Raw genomic sequence first — 27,703 nt, 5'->3', positions numbered from 1 at the left:
GGAACTGAAGCTCTCTGACACAGTGAAGCTCCCTGCATTAAGGAGTAACTTCTGTGTGGGAGACAGAGCCTTTCAATGCTTTAACTGAAGCTGTGGAATGCAATTCCCCAAAGTAAACAATAATTCAAGTGCAGAAGGTACTTAAACTACAGAGTTTAAGTGATGAATTCTCTGACAGTGTATATATACTAACCATCAAGCCTCTTTACTTTGTCATATTCTCCAAGGGGCAAAGCTGTGAGTAGGGAAGGCAGAAAGTAGCTTGTATTACCTAATCTATTAGTGGAAAATACTGAGAGTAGTAGAAAGTCCCTTGATACTGTTTGCTGATAAAAATAGGATAAATCAAACTCAAAATTAAGAAACTAATTCTGACTGAGTTTTCAAGCTTCCATCTGAATCTTCCATTCTTTCTTTAGCACTAACTTCTGTTCTCCATAGTTTTAACAAAGAGTAGACAATTTTCCTAACAGCTCGTTTTAGGTGTGTCTGCAGTATTACCCATACCAACAACTGAACTGAAGTGATTTCCTAGTTGTAGCTTGACACAGGTATTGGCAAACATATTTGGTGTTGTACTCCTTGATGCTCTTGAATCACTACATTAGCATGAGCTGGAGAGAACCTTGGTATGGTCTGCTATGCCTACCCAGTTTTCTGTTTTCAGTAGTGGCAAATAGCAGATGCTTAGACTAGGAAGAACATAAACAGAGTGATTTTTAGAATTTTTTTCCCTTTGGCTTTCTTCCAGTTTCTGGTGGTCTGCCACTCATACATCCTAAGCTCAGCAGCACTTTGAGTTCAGGAAATGAAGCAGAGCTTCAAGCCTGCAAGCTTTACTTAGTTGGATCATAAGTCAAGCACCTTTATTGCTTCCCAGAATAGTGAACTTGTAAATAACCTGTACTGAGGCTTGGATTCCAGTTATTTTTTAACTAGAAATTAAATATACTTGCCTTCTGCAAAGCTGAAAAGAAACTTTAGTTAGTGGGGTTATGGTTCTTGAGTTCCTTCCATTTCCTAGAAAAAACTGATTTTTGTTCATCTGCACAGATGATGTTCTTTGAGACCATCTTTGCTGAATATTTCAGCACTGACAGTTTTACATGCCCCAGGCAGAGGGACATTGTGTCAATTTTGTAGCTCCTGTCGTTGAGCCAGTTACCCAAGTCAGGGCTGCAGGGAATGCAAATGTGCTTCCTGACATCTGCTCTGTATCCATCTTTTAAGTGATCAGCAATAAAGTGAACTGTTTATTATAATGCAGTACTTGAAACGTGAATATTTTGCCCTGTTTCACATTTGTATGAATGCAACACATGGGTACGAAGTACATAGTGTTGTTAATTGTCAAAGGCATGCTGTTAGAATTCAAAAATGGCTCCATGTTGCGCTCCAGGTGCTCTGTTTTTCCTTGCCTTACAATGGTGAAAACCCCATGAAGTACTGCTTTGACTCTGATCTGTGCTGACAATCAGTCACACCTGCATGAGCCCAAGCTACAGGTGTCTGGTTGTATACATTATATCAGCCTTCCCTTGCTCATTGTTAGAGGTGTCTTGCAAACAGAGAGTGCACTTGGAGGACCTGTTTGGGTAAAACTGGGAAGAATTTCAATTCCCCTCTCGAGTCCTGTAGGCAGAAGAGCTGCTGTTTAAAGACAGATATGTAAATGCATGTTTTCCCATATCTAGATACCATTTTAGGGCTTGTCACCTAAAAGCAGGGGGGAAGTAAGAAGGGGGAAAGGGGGAAACATTTCAGGCGTGAGAAGTACCTATTTCATGACTTATTAGAACTTAATATAACTTAATACATTTGGTATTAGAATTTCAGTTTGTCTCATTGCAGCATTATTACTATAAAAATCAATAAACCATTGCTATTAGTGTGGTAGGGAGAAGCTGCAAAAGGTGGGTGCTGCTTTTGGTTCAAGTGTTGAAATGCAAATTAAGAGGAAACTCTTTAAAGAAGTGGGAGAACCACCGTGAAAAGGTTATCAAAATCAGTTCTTCATAAAAACACAAGTCTTGTTTGTTGCTGTTATAGAAAATTTTGGTATAATTTTCTTTTCTCTTAACTGAGAAAGGATTAAAGAAGGATTTTTATGTGTGAGGTGTCACTAAGAATACCACCTGGGTACTTTTGTAAATGTCTTTTATAAGGATAAGATGCTCAGTAGCAAGAGCAAACTAGCAGGTCTTTCTGTTGTCAGACTGTGCATTGCCTTTTGCAGTACTACATAGATTAGATTGTCTCTTTTAGTGCAAAAATGTACATTTTCTACAACCTATGACTTGAGCATGTGTGTACTTGTCTGTTTGAACTTTCAAGGGGTTTTTTTGTAGACCTGCTAAAGGTAGGCATCCTGTACCCTCATACAAAAATGCAGGTGATGTGCTGTGACATGGGTGAGGAAACCAGCAGAAAATTGTTCTCTTCCTTCACCAAGATTATTCTAATCCCTGTACAGCAAGTTGTCTTAAATAAAGCATTAGCATTCTGATTAAGATCCTTCAACTTTGCCAGTTTTCAAGAAGTCTGAGTCATTTCAAATTATATAACTTGAATAAAAATTGTTGTTTGGTGTTAAATTTTGCTGCTTTAATTTTTACCTAGCCATTTCTGTATTTAAACTTGACTTCCTGCATGTTTTTCCAACTTTATCATTGAAGAACTTGACACCAACTTGAGAAATTCCTAGTAACTTGCTGTATGGAGAGTGACAACTTCCAAGCTGGGCTTTCCTTTTATGTTTCCAAGTGTCTTCACTAGATGCTAAAACATTGAGAACTGTCATTTCAGTGTTGTATGGAAAGAGCAGTCTTGCAGAAAACAAATCAGCTGACTTCAAGGTGTGCAATTGAGACAGAGCTACAATAGTTTTTCATTCTGGTTCATGGGATCACATCAATATATTTGCTGAGGCTAAAGCACTGGAAGCAAAAAGTTGAACATCAATGATAGCTATGTTTTATCACATTATAAAGTGTTAAACATAATAAAGCATGAACTTAGATGCTAAAATTAAAAGCAATGGGAACCGTTCTTTGAAATCTAAGACTTATCTTTTTTAGAAAAAGAGACATTAATTTTCTTTTTCATGAGAGTTTCTTACCTTGCTGTTTTTCAGCCTTCAGAGATAGAAATGGAGTCACAAGTCCATCTGTATGGACACACAGCAGAAATAACAAGCTTATTTGTGTGCAAACCATACAGTATAATGATCAGTGTCAGCAAAGATGGAACCTGCATAATATGGGATTTGAACAGGTATAAATATATATATGACTTTTTCCCATAGCTTTCTTATAAATACAGGTTTTCCCATTCTTGGGTAGCTTTACCCCTTTGAAGTTAGTTGAATTTGTTCTGTGTATATCTTATTGGGAAGTCAAACCCTTACAGTTTTTTCTCTTAAAAGGTGCTAAAATTTTATTGTGAATATGAAAAATACCATAATTGAGCAAAATGTTGATTGAAATTAATGTAATTAGTTTTAAGATTTTCCTCGAATGACCTTTTTTGCATTTGAGTCTGAAATTTAGGCTTCTTCTCTTTGTTTTCTTCAGGCTGTGCTATGTCCAGAGTCTGGCTGGACACAAGAGTCCTGTGACTGCAGTTTCAGCAAGTGAAACCACTGGTGACATTGCAACAGTTTGTGATTCAGGTATGTTTGTCGGTCAAGAAAGCTGCTTTGACTTGCAGATGAAATAAATCATGAGAGTTGTAATTAAATTAGTTACTGAGTGTGTATTAATCATCTGAGGATGCATTCAGTCATACAGCAGCAACATTTTGCTTTTTTTTACATGGTAACATACAAATTTCTCCAGGAGTGATTAGGCAGGTGCTTGAATGTAGAGGTATGAAGGCCAACAGCTTGATCTCTTTATAAAAATATGTGAAATTTCAAAGGTGCCTGGGAGAGTCCTGTTTTGTGATGTTGGCTGCTTTCATTTTGAGACGGATTTTTTTTACTTTGGGGAAGTACCATGTACTACAGAGTACAGGCAAGGGGTATTAAAGGACAAGGGATGTTATTGTGGCAGTTTCAAAAAAGTAATGTTTAGATTTTTTTACTTACTTGGAGACTTTCAAGTCCATTTCTATAGCTCACAAAACCTTTTTTTTTTTTCTGCAAAGCATTTTATTTGTTAATTAGTATAAGGGACATAAGATTTCCTTTTAAGACAATTCCTTTCAAGACAAAAACAGTAATTGGGTTGTTAGTTTGTTGATATAATCAAATAATGCCAGATAACCAGGTAAGAGAACTGTGCTGGCTATTTAAGTATTTTGCTTAAAATGCAAGTTAAGGTATGAGAACTAACTGCTTAGACAGCTAGTATGAATTCCATCTTAGTGCCTTCCCTGTTAGTGGTCATTAAAAGTAAATTCATGTAGTGCTTTGTAAGTAAAATGTTCCATAAATAGGATGTGATGGCTTCTAAATCACTGCAGTTCCATAAATAGGATGTGATGGCTTCTAAATCGCTGCAGTGGCTTGGTGGTTTGTGTGCTTCCTGTCTCAGAGAGAGAGAGAGAAGTAATTGCAGACATTACTCAGTCATTTAAAACTTAGGAACCCTCAAGAATTTGAATTCTTTACCATGGAATATTTAAATATTATTAACTTAACTGTGATCTAGATTTATTTTCTTAATATTCCCATGCTATGTCCTGTTACAGTTGGAGGAGGCAGTGATTTGAGACTCTGGACAGTTAATGGTGATCTTGTTGGACACGTGCACTGCAGGGAAAGTATTTGCTCTGTTGCTTTCTCTAACCAGCCTGAAGGTGTGTCTGTCAATGTGATTGCAGGGGGCCTTGAAAATGGAGTTGTAAGGTAAGCATTTGAAATGTTTATTTATTAAAATGCTCTCACTTTGGCTCACAGTTTGAGAGCATGTAGCCAAACATCATGCTGGTATTAGGCTTTAAAGAAGGTGGACAAGCTGTAACTCAGCTCCCAGTCTTAGCAGTTGCTAAATAGATTGTTTATCACTGAAGTATTTGTAAAAGCAAGAAAGTGAAGAAATTTTATGAAGAAAATTGGCTCTTTCTTTCAGACTGTGGAGTACGTGGGATTTGAAGCCGGTACGCGAAATAACATTTTCGAAGTCAGCCAAACCTATTGTAAGGTAAAAAGATCTTAAGTGTACAATGAATGCATTTTTATCTTTAGGAAAAAAAACCCTAAACCAACAAACAAAACCACAACAAAATAGTCTTGAGTATTGAACATGAAAATAGGAGGCAAATGCCCGTGCCTAAAAAGAGCGATGCAAACCTACTAATTATTCATGAAAGCAAAGTAAGCACAAGTGTGATGTATTGGTAATGACAGTAATAACTACATTCTGCTGCTGGCAGATGGGAATTAGCAGGATTCCCTTGAAAACTGAACAGTAACTCCTCCTTTTATTTTAAAATTTAATATTTTTCCTCAGAATCTGTGTTAAAACGAGATAGTCTTAACTATGCCAGACTTAAATACACAGTTTTTCTTCCTCAAAATTAAATGAAAATACTGCCTTTTCCGTTTTTTCTGATGGTGGAGGAAAATGGTGGAGAAAGAGGCAAACTCAGAGTAGCCTGGAAGCTGCCATTTTGGAGTGCTTGTGTAGTTAGTTTTCTCAGAGTCCCCTTGATTTAGATGAGCAGAGTTCTTGTGCCAAAGTGTTTTCAGAAGGTGGTCAAAGGATTGACTCTTTGATATCCCCAGTGGTACAGTAGTCTGCAAAAGGTCTTAGAGTTATGCCAAAATTTTATCTTAAGGTTAGCATAGTAACAAATGACTCTGAAAAATTTTGTTTTAACTGTTGTTAAAATACCCTTTAAAATCCAAACTACCATTTTCTTTAGAAATTAAAAAGATTGTCTAGTAGCAGTTATTGTCTTTGTTACCTCCTTTAAGCAGCATATTTCTCAAAGCTTGTAGATAACGATTTAGTAGCTATTGAATAATTTAAAGTTTCCTGCTTAAACGTGGCAGTAAATGGATGCTGACCTTCATGCTCTCTAACATTACTCATGGCATGACTGAAAGGCTTTACTAGCTCTGTTACTGCTCAAAAAATGCCCATCTGAACAAAAGTCCTGTTCTGTGCCATGAAATCTGATGGATTTAGTTTCTGCCTTTGTCAGCAGTGCAAGTTCAGAGGGCACTGAGCTCTGTTGCAGGAAAGGAAAACCTTTCCTTTCAGAAAGAGAAGGGAGGAGGGTAGGATTTTGCTACTAATCCTGCCCTTTGCTGTGACACTGCAAAGAAATGAGTACTAAACTGCAGGGGATGTTGGAGTGCTGGCCAAAGCCACAGTTCAGCCTGTTTGGGTACAGGTGGATAAGCAGATATATGCAAACATATGGCTGTGTTAGCGTAGGCACTGGGCCTCCCCTGACAGCTCATCTCTGTTGGCTGAACTCTCATGGGCTTTTAATGCCTTCTAGCATTATAAATAGCCCCATTTGGTATAAAGATGGACTCTCTCCTTGTTCTGCAGCCTTACGTTTTCCTGCGACGGCCACCACTTGTTCACGGCTAACAGCGATGGGAACGTCATCGCCTGGTGCCGCAAGGACCAGCAGCGCCTGAAGCTGCCCATGTTCTACTCCTTCCTCAGCAGCTACGCGGCGGGGTGACAGCAGGGCCTGCTGCTGGCTCGTGTCTCTGATGCACTTTAACCAAATAGGCTACAGCAGCTCTTCTTTAACTGGACTTTGAAGTACTTTGAATGTCTCTAGAATGACTGAATAGGTGGGGTTTTTAAAAAGAGCAGCCTAAGGTGGTTGTAAGGTTGCATATGTGCATGCAGAAACTTGAAGCATATCCAGGTCAGCGGGAAGCTCTGGTCATATTATCTAATGCCAGCAAAGTGACTAAGAAATGCTCAATGCTGCAATGTAAAACACCAATGGTATTTTTTTAAATCACTTCTTGGACAGAAGTATTTAAAAAAATTAATTATGCTTATTCCCCTTCTTAGTATGTAAAATATCAGCAGCATCAAGTTCTGTAAATATCTATTCAAATGTCAGCATATGTATATCTGATTAGTTGAGTGTGGGATGGTTAGCTCTGGGATAAGCAGTCCAAAACTTAAAAATCAACGACCACTTAAAATTGCTTTTTTTGAGAAGCAAAGAACTTAGTAGGTGCTTTTTGCACCACCTTATGGTATTGTAATGGTAAAAATAGAATTTCTGCTATCTTTATATTTGTAATTTTTGCCATCTTCTCTGTTACTGTAATAGTCTTTGCAACAGACAACGATAAAATATTTGTCTTAGTGATGGGTAGATACCTCATGGCATCATGAAACAGTGGTTAGATCACAATGCAGTGTGAACTCCCTAACTTTGTGCTAGTTGGCTATCACAGTTCTGTGGCAGAACATCTATTATGTACACACACGGCTTATCTTCCAGAGCTCTAAAAAGAGGTGTTAAAGAAGGAACAGATGTGCTCCTGTTCCAGTGTCATTGAGGTTCAATACACTGTAAAATGTTTGAATCTAACTGCTTGAATAATCAATGTTCATAAGCATCAGATTATTCAGAAAGGTTCACACAGATACACTGTGCAAATTTGTTGTGTGCTACTTTATGAGGGGGAAAAATTAGCCTCTGTTGTGAACAGCTTAAAAAATTTGAAATCTGAGGCCACATGACAAATTAGTATTTCAGTTGATGGATTTGAAGACCTCTAAACTTGGCATCATGACTGAGTGCCTGCTAGTCATGCGAATGGTAAAGCAAAAATGCTACGCAAGTCTGATGTAGTTACATTTTCCTTTTAAATTGCTTTGCTTTTTTATCACTGAAATGTTCTGCTATTGCCATTCAAACTGCTGTGTTCTCCTCATGTTAAAGGCCCATCTGCTTTCAGAACACTTCACATGGAGTTGTCAGGTCGTGACAAAGGTGACACACACACACAAGCAATCTTTACATTTCTTTTGAAAATTCCAAATAGTCTTCAGAAACTCTTGAGACTTCCCAGTTTAAGAACTTTTCAAATTAGAAAAACTTAAGAAAAATGTTCTCATAATTCATGACACAATTGGTTCAATTAAGCAGTGGCTGCATATTATATGGATTGAGTTTTAAAATGCATATTATTGTAGCAGCATTGTATGGGATGGCTTTAGTCCTATTTTTCTCTGTCTAAATGTTAATGTAAGGTCCAAGTACTGACTGAAAAGCTTCCTGGCTCATGTTGATGTGATGTGCTTTGTTTAAGAGAAAAAAGACAAACATTGTGGTTTTGGGGTGCTTTAGTGCTCCCTGTTTTGGGGTGTTGCTCACAAAGGCTTATTTTTTTATAAAGTAGAATTCCACTTGTTACAAACCAATATGCAAAACTGCTGGCCTTGTAAAGAGTGCAATATTATATATTTTTATGTAAAAGTAAAAATGATTTTTGAAGCAAGGAATATTTATTCAGCTTAATATTCTGGAACTATTAAAATAACATTGCAATAGTGTCTGTGCATGATGTACTTAAATTTCCTGTAAATGTCACATTCCACACTGTATTTGTATATACACTGTCACATTGTTGGGTAATAAACAGATCTTTGTATCAAACCATTTTGAGATAATTAGAAACATGTTTTTGGCTTAGTTGCAACTTTCTTCTTTTAGGGAATCTTTCATGCCTGGCTCCAGATCAGTTTCTGCTTTCCCTTGTCTTTCATATTTTAAAAATCATCAAGTGGGAAAGTTCCATTTGTGGACTACATCCTGTGTCTGTCAAACTGAAGGTGGTGAGTGTAAGATGGGAAGTGGGAAACTCTATCTATACCACTTTGCACATGTGTGCATGTGTCCTTCCTTCCCATAGGATGCATGACTAGAATTTGGATGAAATGATGGCTCTCAAAGCAGAGATATTCCCCTTCCTTCCATCTGCCTTCTCACTGAAAACCTGTCTGAGCAGCAAAGGCAGAAAAGCAAATTCTCTCTGGATTCTCAGGAAGATGGGTGGAAATTGGAAGACTGGGATCTTGGGGAGGCATCTGAAAGGATGTGAGGCTCTTTCTGCTGCCAGCCAGAGTTTGCAAGATGTTCATGGGGCAAGGCCTGTCTACCTGATTGTGGGATCCTGTGGTAAATCCCAACCTTTCTGCTCTGGTAGTGGAGAGACGTGGTGAGAAAGGGAAGGGGAGACAATAGCTGGATGTTCACTTGTGGTGGGAGAGGGAATCTCCAACCCATTACTGAAAGGGAATCCTGATCTTGCATTTAGAGATCCACTGCTTAGACAAACCCATAGCAATATACAGAAGGAAAAAAATAGCCTGAACTGAATTAAGCAAAAATATAATAGTAAAAAATAACAATGGAGTGGGGGGAAAATATCACCTGGCTTGCTACTAATAAAATTTTAGTTTACCTTTTAATTTCTTCATGCCTCCTTTTGCTTAAAGTTGTATTGGGTTTTTTCCTTGCATATGAAAATGGAAGTCATACTTCTGTATGCTGCTACTCTATCAAAAAACAATCAAACAATTACTATTTAAAAGCTCTGCTTGGCTTGAAAAATATCCACTGGAATATTTAAGCCTCTGTACATCAAGACACCTTTTTTTATTTTGCTGCTGTATTAAGTTACAAACTACTGACTGCTGTTTGCAGATTTATTTGCCATTACTGCTCTGGAGTGGGGTCAGAAAGGCACTGATTTTCCATTGGAGTTTCTGTAATAGGCTCTGTTGTGTGTTTCATAATTTTGAAAAAAGATTAAAAATGAAAGGTGGCTGCTCTGATTAGGCCCCTAAGCTCTTCTGGACTACACAATAGAATGTAATTGAGTAAAACAGGAGCTTGCTTATTGTTTCCAGCTTTAAGCTAGCATTGCCAGGGGAAAAAAATATTAAAATCCTTATTCTCTAATGGAATTGACTGAAGCCCATGTAAGACTCATTAGGGCCAAGTTCATGTAAATCTAAGGAATAGAAATTTGTGTTGGCTGTATGGGTATTGTTTTCAGAACCTGTAGGGGAGATTCCTGATTGTGGTGGAAGGTTAAGAGTTTGCAGATTTAAAAGAAGGCAATTTAAAATAAATATCTGTGTAATATATTATGAAAATATGTTTTTAAAACAGCCATTTCCCACCTTTATATTTTAGCTTAAGTCATAAAATTGTTAGAATCCAGTGGTAAAAATATTCTGATGACAATGGCCTCATGATTAGAGCTATCTAATGTGCTCTTTTTCTAACAGCATGAGCATGTAAATCCTTTGTGTGTGGAATGGGGCCTTTTGTAGATTGATGATGTGGTTGAAAGTGAATGAAAGAGCAGCAGCACAGGCCAATGAAGTCTCCATCAGTTTCTGGAACTCTACTTATGGGAAGCCTGTGAACTTACCTAATTATATTTAGTGATGTTTACCTTCTTCCTGTTGCATCTCCTCCTGCTAAGCACCATTATTGACTTCATCTCAGAGGAGGCTGCCCTTGCTCCAAAGCACATTTAGAAAACAAATGTTACTTGGGAGTTCTGCTCCATTATGATGGAATGAGAAAATGTACTGAGGACATACACCCCTCAAGAGGGAACGGCCGTCTTACTGGGGAAAAAATTAATGAGACTGGTGATCCTACCAACGGGTTATCACAGCTGACAAAATTTTCAGTTAAAGATGTTAACTGGCACTTTTAAATGCTGCTGAACCATACAGCTTTTATAGGGAGAAGCATATAAAAATTGATCTATGAAGCTGAATTGTGTTGTTCTGACGTACTAGCCCTAACAAGGTGAGTCTAAGCAGCCCCTTTCCCACAGCAGTTCCATTCCTCATGGCTGGCTGTCACATCATCCTTCTGGTTTTTGGTGTGGGGGCAGGACAGGCACTGTGGGCTCTCACCCCAAACCCCAGTGCTGTTTGGGCTTTGCTGTTTGAGGTACAGTGCTACAGGCTGGGGACAGAGTGGCTGGGAAGTGGCCCACTGGAACATGATGTGGAGGTGCTGGTCAGCACCCAGCTGAACATGAGCCAGCTGTGCCCAGGTGGCTGAGAAGGGCCATGGCATCCTGGCCTGGATCAGCAACAGTGGGGCCAGCAAGGCCAGGGCAGTGACTGTGCTGTGCACAGCACTGGTGAGGCTGCACCCTGATATTCTGTGCTCAGTTTTGGGCCCCTCCGTTCAGGAAGGATGCTGAGGCGCTGGAGCATGTCCAGAGAAGGGAAATTAACTTGGTCAAAGGAACTCAGGTCATGTGAAGAGCGGCTGCAGGGGCTGGGGATGTTTAGCCTGGAGAAAAGGAAACTCGGGAGACCTTAGCGTTCTGTACATCGGGAAGGAGGCGGTAGCCAGCCGGGAGCTGGTCTCTTCTTCCCGGTCACAAGTGACAGGAGGAGAGGGAATGGCCTCAAGCTGTACCAGGGGAGGTTCAGTGTCGACAGTAGGAGAAATTTCTTCACATAAATGGTGATTAAACTTTGGAATGGATTGCTCAGGGACGTGCTGGAGTCACTGTTCCTGGATGTGTTTAAGGGAAGACTGGATATAGCACTGCGAGTGGTGTTCGATCAAATGTTGGACTCTATGATCTCAGAGGTCTTTTCCCGCCTAACTGATTTTGTTTCTGTGGTCCGTGATTCTGTTTGAGAATACCTGGATGACCGCCCGATCCCTAGCGCCAGCTGGAGCCGGGCCCGGAGGCGGCTGCAGCGGGAACCGGGAGGGGCCGAGGCAGGCGGAGCGTGAGGGCGGCGGAACCGGGGCCGCGGCCGCCCCGCCCCGCTCCGCCATGTGCCCCGGCCGGGCTGCCCGCGGCCTCCGCGCCCGCACGGCGAGGGAGGGACGGCGGAAGGGAAGGAAGGAGGGAGGGAGGGAAGGAGGGAGTGCCCGGGGGCCCGGGCGGGAGAAGGTGCCGGGAGGGGCGCAGGGCGGGCCGGGCTTTCCGCGCGGGGCTTCCTTGTCGGCGCTGGTGGCCTGGGAATCCCTCGGCCGCTCCGCCCGGCATCCCGGTGCTCCCGTGGGCTGCTGCGGGTAGGCAAGGACCGGCGGCGAGCCGGAGTTTCCCGGTTATCCGCAGGAGTCGGCGCCGGGCTTTGGGCTCCGTTGTCGGCGGCACCGGCGGGAGCATCCTCGGGAGAGCCCGCCCCGAGCCAGGTATCCCGCGGGCGGGGAGGGGGTCCCTGCCGGCTGCTCCTTCCTCCTCCTCTCTGCCTGGGCGAAGGCTGAAGGAAGCGGCCGCTTTCCCTGCTGGCTGGTGCCCTGCCGAGGAGCAGCTCCCGCTGCCCGGCTGCTGCTGGCGGTAAGCACTGATGTGCGCTGCTGTGGCTGCTGCACAGCAGAGCCATTAGGGCAGTGCAGCCAGACAGAAAACTCGGAATAACAACTTAAAAACGCTGCTGCCCTGCAGGTAATGCAGTGCCGAGCTTCCCGGAGAAGCTCTCCCTGCATTGTAGGATATAATTCTTATCAAATGCCTTTTAAGCGGGGTTTAAAAGGAATAATCGAAATTTCCTGTGTATTTCTTTGAAAGCTCACAGCTGTCTTTCAAAATTAGCTAAAGAGGTAAAACAGTAGCCAGGAAAAATCTTTCTGCCTCAGACTTACGAAATCTCTGATGGTTTGCTGGGCTATATGTTCACATAACCCGTATGCTGATGATAATAATGTTGCACAAAAAGATTGTCCTTTGGAAATATCACATTAGTTCAGCCATTGTTTCCTTTGATTTTTTTTTTAATGTTGAGAAGCAACATTATAATTTTGAGTAAAAATTTGGGTATGATGGCAAGAATTTTTGGAACTTGACAACTGGACTGGATATAGCACTGGATATGTTAGACATGAACTAAGCTGCTGGAGTTTCGCTGATTTGCAGTTACAGGAGGAGAAGTTATTTTCAAAGTCAGCACGTTTATGGTATGAAAATTGCATTCTTTCCTTATTGTGAACAATAGTTCTTGCTTTTAATCTGATAATTTCTGCTTGTACTACTAAGCTTCTCCTTAGGAGATGGAGTGAAAAGCTGCAGTAATTTTCTTGTATTTCTTTGTGCAGCCATGAGATAGAAAAGGAAAAGGATTCCTTACCCTGCCTCTCTTTACAGAGCTACATCAGTTGCTGTAAATCTTAAAGTAAGAACAGAGGTAGCAGGAGAAGTTGTTTCCATTTCTTTTTCTTTGTTGATTTTTTTCTTCTTTTAATTTCTTTAGTGTAGCAGTTTGGCATCGAACAGCTGTGAGGCTGTAAATTTTGCTGTGTATGTTCCTGCAAATGGATAATTAAATGTGGCCATCTTTCCTCCATTTAGGATGTGATTTGCAGGTCATTATCCAGGGATGATTCGCGCTAATGTCACTGGGACTTAGTTGAATGATTGATTGGGTTAACTTTCCTATTGGGCTGTGTGGTCCACAAAGCGCAGAGCTTGTGTGGAAGGTGCTCTTTGGAGTTGTCAACCCCAGGTTTTCTAATCTAGTAATTTCAGGTCTATCACTTTAGGTTAAGGCAGCAATTTGGTTTAGGACTTTTCAGATTGAGTTCCAGAGGTCACTTTTATTGTATGGCATTGTAAGATTGTACTTGGAGCTAGAGGAGGGGGAAATGCAGCTTTTCATCTCTGTTTCTTGTAGAAATCCATCCTTGAGCTTGAAAAGTCAATTTTGCTTCTATGTTACTCAAGTTTTTAGACTTTTTCTGCATTTTGCTAACAAGTATTTGTAATGTTTAGTAAGCAAAGCTTGCACTCCTTACCCCAATGCAGCATCAAGCTATACCTGCAAATCTTTATGCAGCTTTGTGCATTATAATAAGATAAATTTGCCTTTGAAGTGCTGTTAGGTACAACCATTCATTGTAAAACAAAAAAAGGAAAAGCTGCTCTTCACAAGCATTTTTAGGAGCCTGGGAAATGAAGAACTTGGGCACACATGAGTTACGTGCACCCAGAAAAGGATGAGGTAAGGTAAACAAAATGAAACAAAATACCAGAAAATGCAGCTGGCTGGGAGGCTGTCGCTGTGCAGCTCTCAGGAGTGATGCTTTAGGAAGGGGCTGTCTGCTGTGGGGTGCAGTCAGCAGAAACTGTTTGGCTAAAAAGGCCGTGTAGCTGCTGTCACTGCTCTCTGTTAGCCCCGCCAGTGTTCCCCTTAAAGAAAGGAATCAGTAGAGACCAGGTCAATGAACTCGTGTGCTGCACAAAAACACTCTGGCTAAATGAGCTCCTGTACAATCCAGGCATGCTGGCTGCAGCAGTGACATGCAGGCTGCATGGAGGCTGCTGCTCAGCACAGGTACTGTAACTACAGTGATTATCGGGGCCTGTGTGTGCCTGCATTGATCCAACCTAAAAACAGCCAGGAATGAGCAGCAGCAAACCCAGCGCAGAATTTCTGGTTCCAGGGGTTTTAGGTGATGCAAATGATGGGGAGAAGCTGCTCCTTTTAAACATCAAAAGCAGTGTGGTCAGCAGGGGAAGGGAGGTGATTCTGCCTCTCTGCTCACACTGCACCCAGCTCTGGGCTCCCCAGCACGGCAGGGACATTGACCTGCTGGAGCCAGTCCAGGAGAGGGACACCAGGATATCTGGGGCTGGAGCACCTCTCGTGTGAGGAGTATCTGAAAGAGTTGGAATTGTTCATCCTAGGGAAGCAAAGGCTCTGGGGAAACCTTACTGCAGCCTTTCAGTAATAAAAAGAGGCTTAAAAGAAAAACTGGGACAGAATTTTTAGCAGGGCCAGTTGTGAAAGGACGAAGGGTAATGGTTTTAAGCTAAAGAGGGCTGATTAAGAGCAGATGTAGGGAAAAAAACTTTACTGTGGGTGGTGAAATGCTGTGACAGGTTACCCAGAGAAGGAAGTGGTGGATGGCCCATCCCTGGAAACATTCCAGGTCAGCTTGGATAGGGCACTGAGCAACTTGTTACAGTAGAAGATGCTCCTGCTCATTGCAGGGGCCTTGAATCAGGTGATGTTTAAAGGTGCCTTCCAACATAAGCCATTCCCTGATCCTGTAGACTGCTCACCCAGGTACAGTATAAAGATAAATGTGCCCTCCTGTGGGACTGAAGGCCTAGAGAATGCTTGGACAGTTTAGGAGGAGTCATCTTAAGAGAGAGGATCAGATCCATTTGTGAGGCAGCAGCCTCAGATGAAACACATCCTGCGAGAGGGTGTTTGAAGAGGAGGCTTCCTCATTCCAGGGCATGGGTGTGAAGAGATTCTCTTGTAATTAAAATTTCTGTTCTCTCCAGAGCTGTATTTCTAAGTAACAATTTTATTTCATTGAAGTCTATTAAGCTTAAGGTTATTATCATAGGTCCTAAGGAGAACAGAATCAAGTGTCATACAAAGTTTTGTCTGCAACAAGGATCATTATCACAGCCTGGTTTGAAAGTGGGCACAATTCTCATTGCATCACACCATATGAAATAGGGCCTTAAATGATGCACAGATATGTACAGTGTTTGCAGAGAGTAAGAGAAATTAGAGGTATATGTAGCTTGGTATGTAAGAAGAAGTCAGTCTCACAACGTTATGGAACCATATCTGTCTGTAGAAAATTAAATACTTAAATGGATGCTAAACACTTCCAGAAATATAGTAGTTAAATATTTAAATGCATGTAAAGGCCAAAGTTGGAACAGGTTTTGGAACAGAACAAATGTTTGTGCTTCAGAGTATAAACAAACCTCTTGCTGGGGATAAGTGGAAATTTTCTCCCGTGTCTGAAATGCCTAGTGCCAGACTTTTCTCTTTTGTTCTAAAGTTCTTTTTTTTTTTTATGAAGTCTCATATTCTGGTTGTTTTTTGATAATGTAAAATGCTTTACTAGTCAAGATATATATTTTCTTTTTTTAAATTTTCCTATTTGATGTTTCAGAATATAGGTAAGGATATATTATCTTTGTGGTTGCTTTAGAAACATGGTTTGAATTTTTAGAAGCATTTTTATGCCTAATAGCCTTTTCAAAATTCTACTATGGACTTAACTCAATCCTTATTCTGTAAATGCTTAAACACTAGCTGGAAGTACTATGAACACTGTTCTTGCCAGCATTGTTGTAGCTAGTGACAGTTCAAATTGTCTTACTCTAATGTTTATAACTTTTACAGTATGAGTGAGTGAATTGCCAGAAAAGTGTGGGAGATCTGGAATTCTCTGGACTGTTCAGGGAGTTGCAGTGACTCAATTCAGTTTAATTTAAATTTTTGTGGCAAATGTAGAAAGGCCTCTGACTTGATTTAGCTTTGACATTTTTGACTTTGTGGTCACTAGTAAGGTAGATGTGGAGATGATAGAATTTAAATTATTCACTCTTGTGGGGGTATAATTTTGTAAACAAAGCTAAATGTATTTATTCTAATTTTTATGGAGAGCTTGATACTTAAAAGTGAGGGGCTTGAGTCAAACAAAAAGTCCAGAGATGCACTGTAATTCAGAGCCTTCTCCTTTTGTGAATGTCTTGTACCCTTTCTGCTGTTTGACTTTCCACTGCAAGTCAAAACACATCTCAGAATGGATTGGAGGCTGTGGCTTGGTTGTGGATTTTCATACAGTACATGGCATTTTATGCAAAGCCAGTTCCTCCACATGTGTTCAGTCCTGTGCCTTGTAAGGAGTAAGAGTTTAAAACTTGTAAACAAAGATGAAGACAAAGAACCTGCTGTGTTCTGACATGATTTTATTTCATCAGAGCACACAAGGGGGAAACTTGTTCCATTGAAATGACACATGCATATGCAGAAAACCTGTTCTTTGCCTTGGCATATGCTAAAGCTCTTGTTTATTTTGTTTTGTTTTGATATATTTTAAAGTAGCATTTCCCTGCCTTGACTTATACTAGACCTGAAAGAAAAAGATTCTATTGTTTCTTCAAATTAGTGTTGAGCATGGCTCACCATGGCATTTGTATTACACCATCTATTTTACAGCACGGGTTACTGATTTTTAGAAAGAATTTGTTTCATACCAGGCTGTGAGAAGAAACAGCTGTCTTTGCCTTGTCTCTGAGCATTTGTGTTGTGCAAAATCAAAGCAGTTTAAAAATTATTCCTCCATTCTTTCTGTACTATGGGTTGTGTACTTCCCTTGAGTCTAACAGGGGCATTCACTGTACGTACAGATTTTTTTGTAAGAGCATTTCCAGTGCCCTACTTTATTTCCTGTTTGTATCTCACACCCCAGTGGCTGGATCAGGTAAGCTATCAGGTTCAGGAAGGGACGTTTGTATGGTTCTAGGTATCCAGAAATAGGCTGGAAGTATTCATTTTGGAGGGCCTGAGCCTAAAAGTGCTTTGGCAGCATTGCAAAATGCCTCCTTGTGTGTGTGTTTTTCTCCTGTGTCCCATCTGCCTCTCACACTCTGTGTCCTTTGCATTTTGCTGAACTTGGTGTTGGCTGCTGAGGCTTGGTGCCAGACTAATGTGGCTGCAGGTAGCCCTTGTGCTAAGGACCACAGGGGAGTGTTGCCTGGTGGAAACCTCAGCATCCATCTTACTAGCTAGTACAGCTAGTCTGGGACCTGTCTAGGTCACCTGTATCCCAGCATCTTTCCATGTGCCTTAGTCCAACCTCCGGTGACTTCAAACAGTGACTGTTCCGTGTGCTGGGCCAGCGCTGCATAGAGCTGTCAGCACAAGGGGGTCTGACCTGCAGACACCTCTGGCACAGACATTGTAAGTCAGGGTCTGAATGTGGATGTCTTGACTCATTTGGTAACAGTGCTGAGGACTGCTGGATACTGAGCTGATTTAATCCCTCAGGGAGGAGCAATGCCACAGAACCAAAGGCTGCCCTACCTTACCTGGATGTCCCCTCCCAAGAGCTGCAGATCTCTTAAAAAGTAAAGCATCCTGTACTGTACAGCATACTGTACTGGGTGTAGTCATCTCTAGACTTTGCTGGGCTGTCTAAGCAAAAGATAATGCAGATACCTCTGCATTATTTCTTCTTAATCTGTTCCTTCGTTTCTAAACTTCTTTTATCGATAGTCAGAATTCTGACTCATTCTCTATCTTAGAATTTCTCTCTGATGCTTGATGAGAGTGGTATGGCATTAATTTCCACTGCACACATTTCTGAGCTTGTTTTGATGTTTCTAGGTGTAACTGGGGCGTGGAGCCAAACTGTGCAATGCCTGCAAAGTCTGTTTGTGAACAGCTGTTCTGCGTTGGCAACGTGAACCAGGGCAACCATTTTCACGCTGAAGTCATGGTCGTGTGCTCTGCATTTGTGTGTCATTTGCAGGATTCAGGCAGAATGCTGATGATCAAGGATGCAAATATGCAATGCAATAAAGTGCCATGGAGCAAGAGAAGAAAAATAAATGGTGTCTGCTTTGTATTCGTGACCAGCAGCCTGGCAGTGTTGGTGTGGTGGGCAAGGGCTGCTTAGAGTTCAGACAACTGCCCTCTCAGTGATTGCTGCATTTGCTACCTGTTCTTTAAATGGTCTCAACTTCATCTCTTCCAGGAAAAACAAAATGAAGGAACTAGTGTCAAACAGTACAACCAGTATTTCTCAAGCCAGGAAAGCTGTGGAGCAATTAAAAATGGAAGCATACATGGATAGAATAAAGGTAAACTTAGACTTATTGTTGATATTTTGAATTCACTGACTAGTCTGTGCTACAGCATGCCCTTAATAATGCAGAAATCAAGAATCTGTGTTGAGCAATAAAACAATATTCAGTACTGTGAGTTACATACCGACTAGTGGGTTCTAGTGTAGAGATTTCCAAAGCCTGGCTTCATGTCTGCTTCTGTGTGTCTGTCATGTTTGTCAAAAGTGGTATTTTGTGAAATAATTAAAGTAGCTGGTGGGTGCACAGGTGCTCTTCTTTGTCACCTGTAGTTGAATTTAAGTGCAGCTCTGGTTTCTTGGTTTTTCTCCTTTAAGATTTGGAATAAGTCTTTAAGATACTGCAAAATTTTTGGATAATGATGAGACAAGCTGAATTGCTTTGCTTTGTTTTGTTTTAGTGCAGACGCCATTGCACAAAAAAGTGTACGATTGCAGCGTGCAGTTATGATTCTTCACACTTGATAACATGTTGTATGTGAAGATTTGGTTCCATCATGCCTCTTGTGGATTGAATATTATCATTAAAGGTGCTATTAAATAGAGCATTTCAGGTTTTTTAACCAAAAAACTCCTGTGGATTATTCTTGCGTGTCATTCTGCTTTCCACTAGGCTAAAACTTTGTGAAATATCAAGGACCTGAAGCTAAAAATGCCATAGAACTTTTTAAGAAAGCAGTGCTCATTTATTTTGTTCTCTTCCTCTGAAAATAGGGAATAAGTAATTTGATAAAAAATCCAGTCTCTACAAGGAAGAAGTTTTTAGTCTTTCCATCTTTAAAAAGTAATGCATTGAAATTACCCAGTTCTCTACAAACAACTGTAACTGAGTTGTTACAAACTGGATCTGACATTATTAAGACAGCAGGACAATTTTAAAATGTTGTACATTGAAATCTTCATGTAGTCTTGACTCAGTCTGTCTGTCCATCCATCCTGTGTGCTGAAAGTCTGCATGTAGTCAGTGTGGGGACAGTAGTATATAGTTATGATTTTTAAAATACTCTCAGATCACAGACTCCCCAGTTGGAGAAGTAATATTTTTAATTCAGAAATGTTAGTGCAATTCACATGAGTGGTCAGTCTTGCTCATATGAAAAAAGACATTTCAGTCACTGTGTTTTGTGGCAGTTTTTAATGATGTCTTGTAAGACCACTGAATTTGCAAAAGTGCTTTCTCTATTTTGTAGTGTGTCACAAATTCATCGCATAACCTGTGATAACAGGGACAGGTGTTTGCTTCCTGCAGTAGAAAAAGGTCTTCCTCGGTTAGTCCCAGCTCAGGTCATGTTGCAGCTGCATGAACAGAACTGACAAGGGTGGGTGTGGGTGGCAGAGGAAAGGGTTGGAAAGATCAAAATCAAAGTTGTTTGGCATTTGAAACTGTCCCAGTTTACTGGCATTTGAAATTGTTGATTCTTAGTAGATTGCCTAAATTTGCTTCTATATATGCAGTGGTAACTGTCACGTCCCACATCATCAGGTCAGTTTTGCAAATAGCTCCATTACTTGGGTGTATAACATTCTTAATTACATGTGCAAGAAAGACATAGCTGCAAGAAAGACACAGGTTATTTTTACAGTCAGTTTAATTAAAATGAACACAGTTATTACAAATGTGGCAGACCTAAAAAACGGGTAGCTTGAAAGTGCAATTATTTCACTTTTTGAAATAGCCTGGGACCAAAAACACACCAAAGAAAATTTGGCATGTTTCAGAATTATGAGGGCTCCTACACTAACATAAAACAAATATAACTTTTCAAATTGCCCTAATTTCTAGAATTTCTCTGAACAAGCATATGAGGGATTTTGAGAAGCTGTTGATGGGCTTTTTATTCCTTCAAAATCTGCTTGGCTTTTTAATCTTCAATCAGTTAAGTGTGTGTTTCAGCACAGTCAAATTTTATCAAGGGACTTTCCAGTGGTTTCAACAGGACATTTTAAGTTCTCAGATCATTACTGTAAAGGTAGATAAATGAACTTACTTCCTTTTTTCTTAGTGTTTTGCATCTGATTAAACTGGTTAGACATTTAACAAAATACCAGGGCTTTCCAAATAATTTATTAAACCCTCTTTTGCAAACAGCTCTAGCCAAGTTGTTATTGCCACAATAGGCAAGACCACATTGCTAACATGGAAGAGGTGTCTGTGTTGCTGACTGGGAAAATTAGAAGCTCCAGTTTATTTTTCTACTACAGAGGCACTTTGTTTCCAATGCACAGTAGCTGCTGTAACCAGCAAGAGTTGGGTCTACACAATTAAAATGCTGTAGTTAAAAGTATATTGCTAGATGCTGACTCCCCACTGTGTTCTGGATTTTTCAACTAAGTTAAGAAGTCCTATTAAGTCCTCTAGCCAGTCAGAGCAGCAAAGAAGGGCTGTGTTCTGAGGTTCCACAAAGACAACTCGCTGCTGAGGTGTGAAAGCAGCAGGACACTCGAAAGAGGAGGATGGAGTTAATGGTGTACTGATCAGTAGCTGGAAGGAGGATTACTGTGGGTTTTTGTAAACCATAGAAATGCCAGAAGGATCATAATTGAACCTGTCTTACCTGGCAAAGGAACAGCTAGAGTTATAAAGGAGAAGTAAGTAGGAAGCTGGAAACACAGATTCCAAGCTAGGAAACACCAAAGTAAATCAGGTGAACAGTGGCCTCGTGTCTAATAGAATAATGTGTCTCCTAAAGATGCTAGCAGTAAAATTGAGAAAACAAAGTTACTATTGGTGCTTATCAGAGTTGTCCTCAGAATAAAGCACTACTTAATCTTTTCTTTGCAAGCAGTGCTTTGATATTTAAGACCCTTGGCATATCAGTTATCATTCCATTTTCTTTTTCCTAAGGAAGATAGGAAGTATTCCTAACTGGTCCTGAATAGTGTTGGGAGATGAACAGTGAGAATGCCAATAAATGTGTGTGAGTGTCTTTGTTTTAGATGTAAAGGATAAGCAAAGTGGGTGTTGTAGCAAGGATGGTAATTAGTCACAATCCCTGACAAGGCAGAAGACATTGTAATTGCAGCATTTTGCCCTGTCACTGAAGCTTATAATTATTAGTGCAGCCAACAGGATGTACTAACTCTGGCAGTTTTTATCACCTCTGCTATTTTGAAATATAATGTAAAATTTCACAGTCCTCCTGAGACTAATTCTTTAAAGCATCAGGGTTGCGTGATTTGTTGGATTTTTTCCCTATTGCCAATTTGATAACCAGATGTGGGTTTTGTGAGAGTGAAAGTAATTCTACAAAATGTGAGATCAGTGTGATACATATATATTCAATCTTTTAATCCATACACCTTAAAAGATTTTTTAAAAATGAGATGTTAACTTTCTGATAGAATTCATCAATCAAACTGGAGTCTGATTTTTTCTCTTTAGCCACTTCTGCAATATGTATAAATTACTGTGAATTTGCAGACCAAGCCGTATTGCGTAGGAAAGCTGACATGATAAATGTGTTCGCTTCATTTGAATATTCAAATCCCATGCATTTATTTTAATTCTTAGGAAAAGCTATTTTGAAGCTGTCCAGCAACACTGAGCTACAAATTACCCCGAAGGCGAGTAACAGCTAGGATGGATTGGGCTGCATTTCCATCCTTCCATGGCACAGTGGGACGATCACACATCGGTGTGCGCAGCACAGCCCCGGCCGTGGGGCACCTCTGTGCCAAAGCACCATCCCTGCTGGAGCCTTGTGCCATGCTCAGGGCATAGGCCTTCCTGCTCTTCCCAACAATGACTCTGAGAAGGAAACTTGCTGGAGGCAATATTGTATTTTGCTCTTTTTTGGGCCACAGGTCTGGCTCTGCCAACGCCGCTCACAGCCGCAGGAACTCGTGTTTTCATTGCTCCTGGACTGTGATCAGCTCATTTAACTCCCTGTTGTGAATGGTCATTATTCCACTGTGCAGGCCTAAGTTACTCTGCTTTTAGTGAAGAAATGGTTATAATTCACTTTTTTTTATGACTACTGTAATCCCAGTGGGAGGATTTTTCCTCTCAAAACCTTTTATTTGTTTAAACGATGAAAATATATGGTCTAGTGCAGGTTTGGTTTGTGGCAAAGATCATGTTCCTCAGTTTCAGGTTAGTTTTTAAATAAAATTGACTATGGTTTGCTTAAAAGCAAACTACAATGTGACTTAAACAGTATGACATGGAAGGAAGGGTTTCTCTTCACAGAAAGGGGTGATGGGGCATTGGAGTGGGGTGCCCAGGGAGCTGGTGGAGTTGCTGTCCCTGGAGTTAAAAAGAGACTGGATATGGCACCAAGTGCCATGGTCTAGTTGACAAGGTGGCCTTAGGTCAAAGGCTGGACTTGGTCATTTCAAAGGTCTTTTCCAACCCAGATGATTCTGTGAATGTGTTACTTTGCTTCACAACATTCTTACCAGCATTACAGGACAAGTTAGATATAAAAATGTATGCTGAGCTTTGACTAGTGAAACATCCTTTTTTTTGGTTATATCATATCAAGGCACAGTAATATGCAGAGAAACAGGAAATTATATTATTGGGTTTCTACCTCCTAAGAATGTGGTCTGAAATTGTACTTCTCTTCCTTTGAATGAAAAGCAATATACTTGGGCTGATGTTGCTTATCCATGCATGAAACTAACAAGATCATTACAGGAAAATCATTATAATCCTTTGTACTTTGAGGTCTGTAACTTTCAACATATTGAAACATTTTTGTTTTACCTGCTTCTTTCTTGAGAAGCAGTGGTCCTTGTGAGTCTCTCTCTGATTTTTTCATTTTTCTGTTTCACCTGTGCCCAGCAGCCTTTGTTCATATGTATTGTCTCTGCCACCTTTTTGTCTTACAGGCCAATTCAAAGACAAACTAATTTTAAATAACCGTAACACTCTTATTTCCTCCATCAGGGGAATAGTCTATACTGGGGTGCCAACCACAGGTTCTCCATAGGTTTAAGCATCCTACAAAGACATACAGAAATTAAAAATAAAGAAATAAAGTCTGTAACCGTCTTCAGAAGTTCATTTAAATTTCATGCAAATTCTGATTCATTACCCATTGACTTCATAGATCTAATCTGAAGCCTACAATAGCTGGGTTCATGTCAAAGCAAGCAGGGCGTGGGACACTGGGGACACGCCTGCTAGAAAAATACCAGAAATGGGATTTGTTTCTTCACTTCACTGTAGTTGTGCAAACATGCTGACCCTGGTGTTTGATGGGGGACAAGCTGTCACAGTGCTCAGAGAAAAGACTTTGTAAAGACTCCAGATTCATTTTATCAACTATCAGAATATTGAAAACCCAATAAATTCACCAAAGCAAAGAGATACAGATAGCTGTGAATATCTTACTCATTGATCAGAACAAAAAAATTTTGTATATACCTTCTAAATTCTTGAAAAAATAAATGAGTCACTATTGGCTTACTGCCACCAATGTTTTTATGGCACAAAGCGGCAAAAGTTACAAGGTTTAATATTTCATTTTTCATTTACTGCAAAATAGCTTGCATTGCAAATATTCAACACACTGCTACATTTTTGTATGTATTTGTATTTTTATAGACTTTTCAGTAAGTATAAACCCATGTTCTGAATTTGGAGACTTGAGAATTATTTATTTTAGAAGTATAAAAATATTAAGTTAAAAAATTTTAAGGTAGTTCTCAAATTTAAATGAATGCTGTGAATAAAGGACTACTTACAGTAATTTACTAAGCAGAAGACATTAGTCTTGCTTCATTGAAAAGAGCAGTATTTAAATGAGAGCTATGACAATGGTGCTCAAGTTTTGTTCCTGATTTATTATTTCTTTTTAATCCCATGGTCATATGCTTAAAGAACTTTTTAATTTGCACCCAGAGGGGCAGAGGGTAGAGAGAGTGTGTGTGGAAAACCTTAAAACCAATGAATGGGAGTAAGAGCTGAAGCAGGTTTCTCTACAGAAACAGACATTTCAAGGAGAATCCTTATTGCTTATGGGTTGTTATCATATAAATGTTTTAATGACTATGTGCTCCTGACCTCCTGATGCAGAGGAGCAGCTCGACATGGATGATATCAATCAATACCACCTATGTCACTATGTTAGATAAAATGTGTGTAAGGATTACTAGGCCTGGGAAGAGCAAATTGAGAGATGTGTCTAATATTTAAAGGATAAAGCAATCTACTCCCTGTTTTATGATAGCTTCATTTGTTCTATGAAAAATATTTATGCAATTCAGATTGGTTCAGAATTAAGTGTTACAGTAGTTCTCTCTTCTCTTCTATTAGGTATCCAAGGCTGCAGCAGATTTATTGGCATATTGTGATGCACACATTGGAGAAGATCCCCTTATTATTCCTGTACCTGCATCTGAAAATCCCTTTAGGGAGAAGAAACTCTTTTGTACTATCCTTTGAGTCAGTTGTCCATTAAAAATGTCATCTGCTAAAACTTGGTATCAGTGTTGCATGCTTTTAGCATTTTTTTTCTCAGATGTCAACACTTACCCCATAACTACAATATTTTTGGAAGGTAGTGCAATTTTGGCTAAAAACCCCCCTAAAATTAAAAAAAAAAAAAAAAGAAAAATTCAAGGTAATGCTTATCTTTCAGAGCAATGTACAAGTTTAATTTCAGTACTTCACAAATATTCTTTTGGTCTTAGTGAAAATACCAAGTACAGTATCAAATTGTAGATATCTTTGCCAGTAATAGATTTTTCCGGGATCTAACTGAGTCATATCAATTCTTGAAGCTATTTTTAACATTCTTATTTTCTTTGGAAGGTGGATTCAATTCAATTGCCTTTACAAATTTCTATCTAAAGAGAGTAGTATGACCTTTTCCTCAAGTAGCACTATTTAGGAAAAAGTTCCAGTGATTTACAATGTTTACAGTGATTGCTCTTATACAGTAAGTGGTGTCTATAAATATGTTTTCTGAAGACTGTTTTTTCTTGACTACAAAAACAATCCTAATAAAGTGCCATTGTAGCTACGAGCAGAATGAAGATGTATAGTTACACATCAGGATTGCATCAATAAAAATGTAGAAAAATGTGGTTGCTTGTATCTTATTTTGAATGGTAATGATTTAAATTATTTAGAAAGTAAACTGAACTGTGAAGTAAGTGTTCCTGAGAGTTTTAGTGGGACTTGTAAAACTGCCCTGAACAGCACAGGGAGGGGGAATTACATTTTCTGAGCAGCCCTCTACATGCTTTTGCCTGTGAGAGTAGGACTTTATGGGGATGTAGAGTAATGGTAAATAAATGTTTTTCTAGGATATGCAGCGAGACCACTGTGCTGTTGACAGTCACTATGTTTGTACGTTTTGTGGCCACAGATTATTTAAGTTGTCAGAAAGTAATTTTTTTTTCAATTTTAAAGTGCAGTGAGAGGAAAAGAATGAGATGTGAAATAAGACTGCCTTCTTCATGAAGTAAAATTAAGCTCCTACAAGGCACCTGATGGAAGCAACTGTTACTTTAGAGACTTTTTTGTTGTTGTTGTTGTTCTCCTTATTAAAAAATGAAAGCTCTTTTTCAATCTGATGCATTAGGACAGTTGTCTCAGTGCAGTACCTGATATGTTCAGTGTGTCAGCCAGCCCCATAAGGCAGGAGACAATTTTGCTGGAGAACTGCACCAGTCTGAGCTGAGACTCCGAACAGACACCCATAAGAGATCAAGCTTCCTCCCTTCCTCTGCACAAACTTGTATTCCATCAACATCTTAAATACCTGCAAGGCAACAAACTAGCTGAGGAATTGAGGGCCTTGGGGTATTCTTAAATGCTGAATTTAGATTTTGAAAAGGGCTGCTTGGTGAACAAAGCCACGTGCATTTCCCCCAAAGTGCATGTACCTTCTCCAGCTTATTTTTAGCAATTTCCATCGATGTCTGTTGTACTGTTTTGTGCAGTGGAAATACAAGATGCCTGCATTTTACAGGTTTTGTTTTCTTTGCTGTTTGGCTTGGATAATGGGCCTCACCCAGCTGTGTTCACTGCTAGTCTGGGCACACAGGACAGGGGGCTTTGGATGGTGCTTCTGCTGCTCATGTCTCATATGCAATGTTGTAAAAAACCCTACATACCCATATTCCTTTTAACCAGTAGGCTTTTGGGATGTCTTTCATTCAAATATTTGGTTTTTGAACTGGGCAGCTGGAGACATCAGTATCTTAGCAGCCTTGACGTCCCTATGCTGCAAACCATTCAAGTATCTTGAAAAGCTCTTATTTTTGGTACGCCTATCCTTGGTTCCTATTTCAAAGTTTTCAGCTTAAGAATCCCATTCCTAATTTTTAACAAAACTATTTCTTAATGTATGGTGTGTTTTTATTTTGAGGGTAGAGAAATAGGGTTTAGCTAACTGAGTAGCTATTTTATTGACAGCAAAATTAAAAAAAATGGCTTTCTGAAAATACTTATTTAAAAAGAGCAACAAAATGCTTAATAAGGTTCTTTGGGGAATCCTTCCTACAGCGTACATGATTTGGTAACTGCTCTGATCACCATGGCAACATTTTCATTTGTCCTTCCGCATGTATGGTTTTAACTGGAGCAGCATGGGAGGAGAATATAGGGCATCCAGCTTTATTCTCAGAGGCTTTGTAACAACTTGCATCTAAACATTCCCATCTAAAATAACAAAATTGCCACGGCTTATTACAGTATTGCAAACAGCTTGCTTTCTGTTTCCAATTAGGGTTAGTGTCCGATATCCTGAGACTGAAACATTTCAGTGCTTTTGAGGGTCTCTGGTTCTAAGAGATTCCTTTACAAAAATCCAGAATTGTTATTCACAAGGGGAGAATGGAATTCTTTTGATCTTCGAGTTTTCTCTCCAAAATCTTTCTTCAAGGAGTTGTGAATGTGTTGGAGTTATGGTTTAAATAGATAGTTCCCATGTTTGTGGTTTCTTTCATCAATTCATAAATTTCATTATGTTAAAAAAAATAAAATGCATCTACTCAGGTGATTTCATGATTCTAATTTATAAAAAAAGAAGTACATGGAATACCATAAAGTGCATATTTACATTAGCAGATGTCTATAGTGTGTTTGAAGAGGTTAAACTGTAGAAGCATAATTCCTTACTGGAACACAGAACATCTTTCTCTGATATCTTTGGGCCTTATTTTCCAGTTCTTAAAATGAAGATATACTATTGGC

The 27,703-nt window shown here is 39.8% G+C and overlaps 2 protein-coding genes across 4 annotated transcripts in view; both read left to right on the top strand.

The window, feature by feature from the left end:
• LYST (lysosomal trafficking regulator) overlaps positions 1 to 7,594 on the top strand; it is a 76,703-nt gene extending 69,109 nt beyond the window's left edge. For both annotated transcript variants that reach the window (XM_054280591.1, XM_054280590.1), the window contains 5 exons: positions 3,134 to 3,273; positions 3,573 to 3,670; positions 4,693 to 4,849; positions 5,073 to 5,144; positions 6,507 to 7,594. In XM_054280591.1, the coding sequence (XP_054136566.1) occupies positions 3,134 to 3,273; positions 3,573 to 3,670; positions 4,693 to 4,849; positions 5,073 to 5,144; positions 6,507 to 6,645 (606 nt within the window). In that variant the 3' untranslated portion in view covers positions 6,646 to 7,594. The remainder of the gene's footprint in view (positions 1 to 3,133; positions 3,274 to 3,572; positions 3,671 to 4,692; positions 4,850 to 5,072; positions 5,145 to 6,506) is intronic.
• Positions 7,595 to 11,909: 4,315 nt separating this feature from the next.
• Positions 11,910 to 25,587, top strand: GNG4 (G protein subunit gamma 4). Of its 2 annotated transcripts, none has more exons than XM_054279714.1 (3): positions 11,910 to 12,129; positions 18,445 to 18,550; positions 24,815 to 25,587. In XM_054279714.1, exons 2-3 carry the CDS (start codon positions 18,455 to 18,457, stop codon positions 24,941 to 24,943), a joined length of 225 nt encoding a protein of 74 aa, XP_054135689.1. In that variant the 5' UTR covers positions 11,910 to 12,129; positions 18,445 to 18,454; the 3' UTR covers positions 24,944 to 25,587. The 2 variants fall into 2 exon arrangements, with proteins under 2 accessions (XP_054135689.1, XP_054135690.1); XM_054279715.1 differs by lacking the exon at positions 11,910 to 12,129 and adding an exon at positions 12,285 to 12,382.
• The last annotated feature ends 2,116 nt before the right edge of the window (positions 25,588 to 27,703 follow it).

Source organism: Melozone crissalis, unplaced genomic scaffold, assembly GCF_028551555.1.
Source record: "Melozone crissalis strain CALT ecotype California unplaced genomic scaffold, PUWL_Pcris_2 ptg000027l_1, whole genome shotgun sequence".
In the NCBI taxonomy this organism is placed as follows: domain Eukaryota; kingdom Metazoa; phylum Chordata; class Aves; order Passeriformes; family Passerellidae; genus Melozone; species Melozone crissalis.
This window is presented reverse-complemented; position numbering and strand designations above follow the sequence as displayed.

What these genes read in the sequence shown, in the direction of transcription:
- GNG4 (XM_054279714.1), top strand. Translation starts at nt 18,455, where the DNA reads ATGAAGGAACTAGTGTCAAACAGTACAACCAGTATTTCTCAAGCCAGG. An exon ending in CATACATGGATAGAATAAAG is followed by an intron (nt 18,551 to 24,814) that starts GTAAACTTAGAC and finishes CTCTTCTATTAG; the next exon opens with GTATCCAAGGCTGCAGCAGA.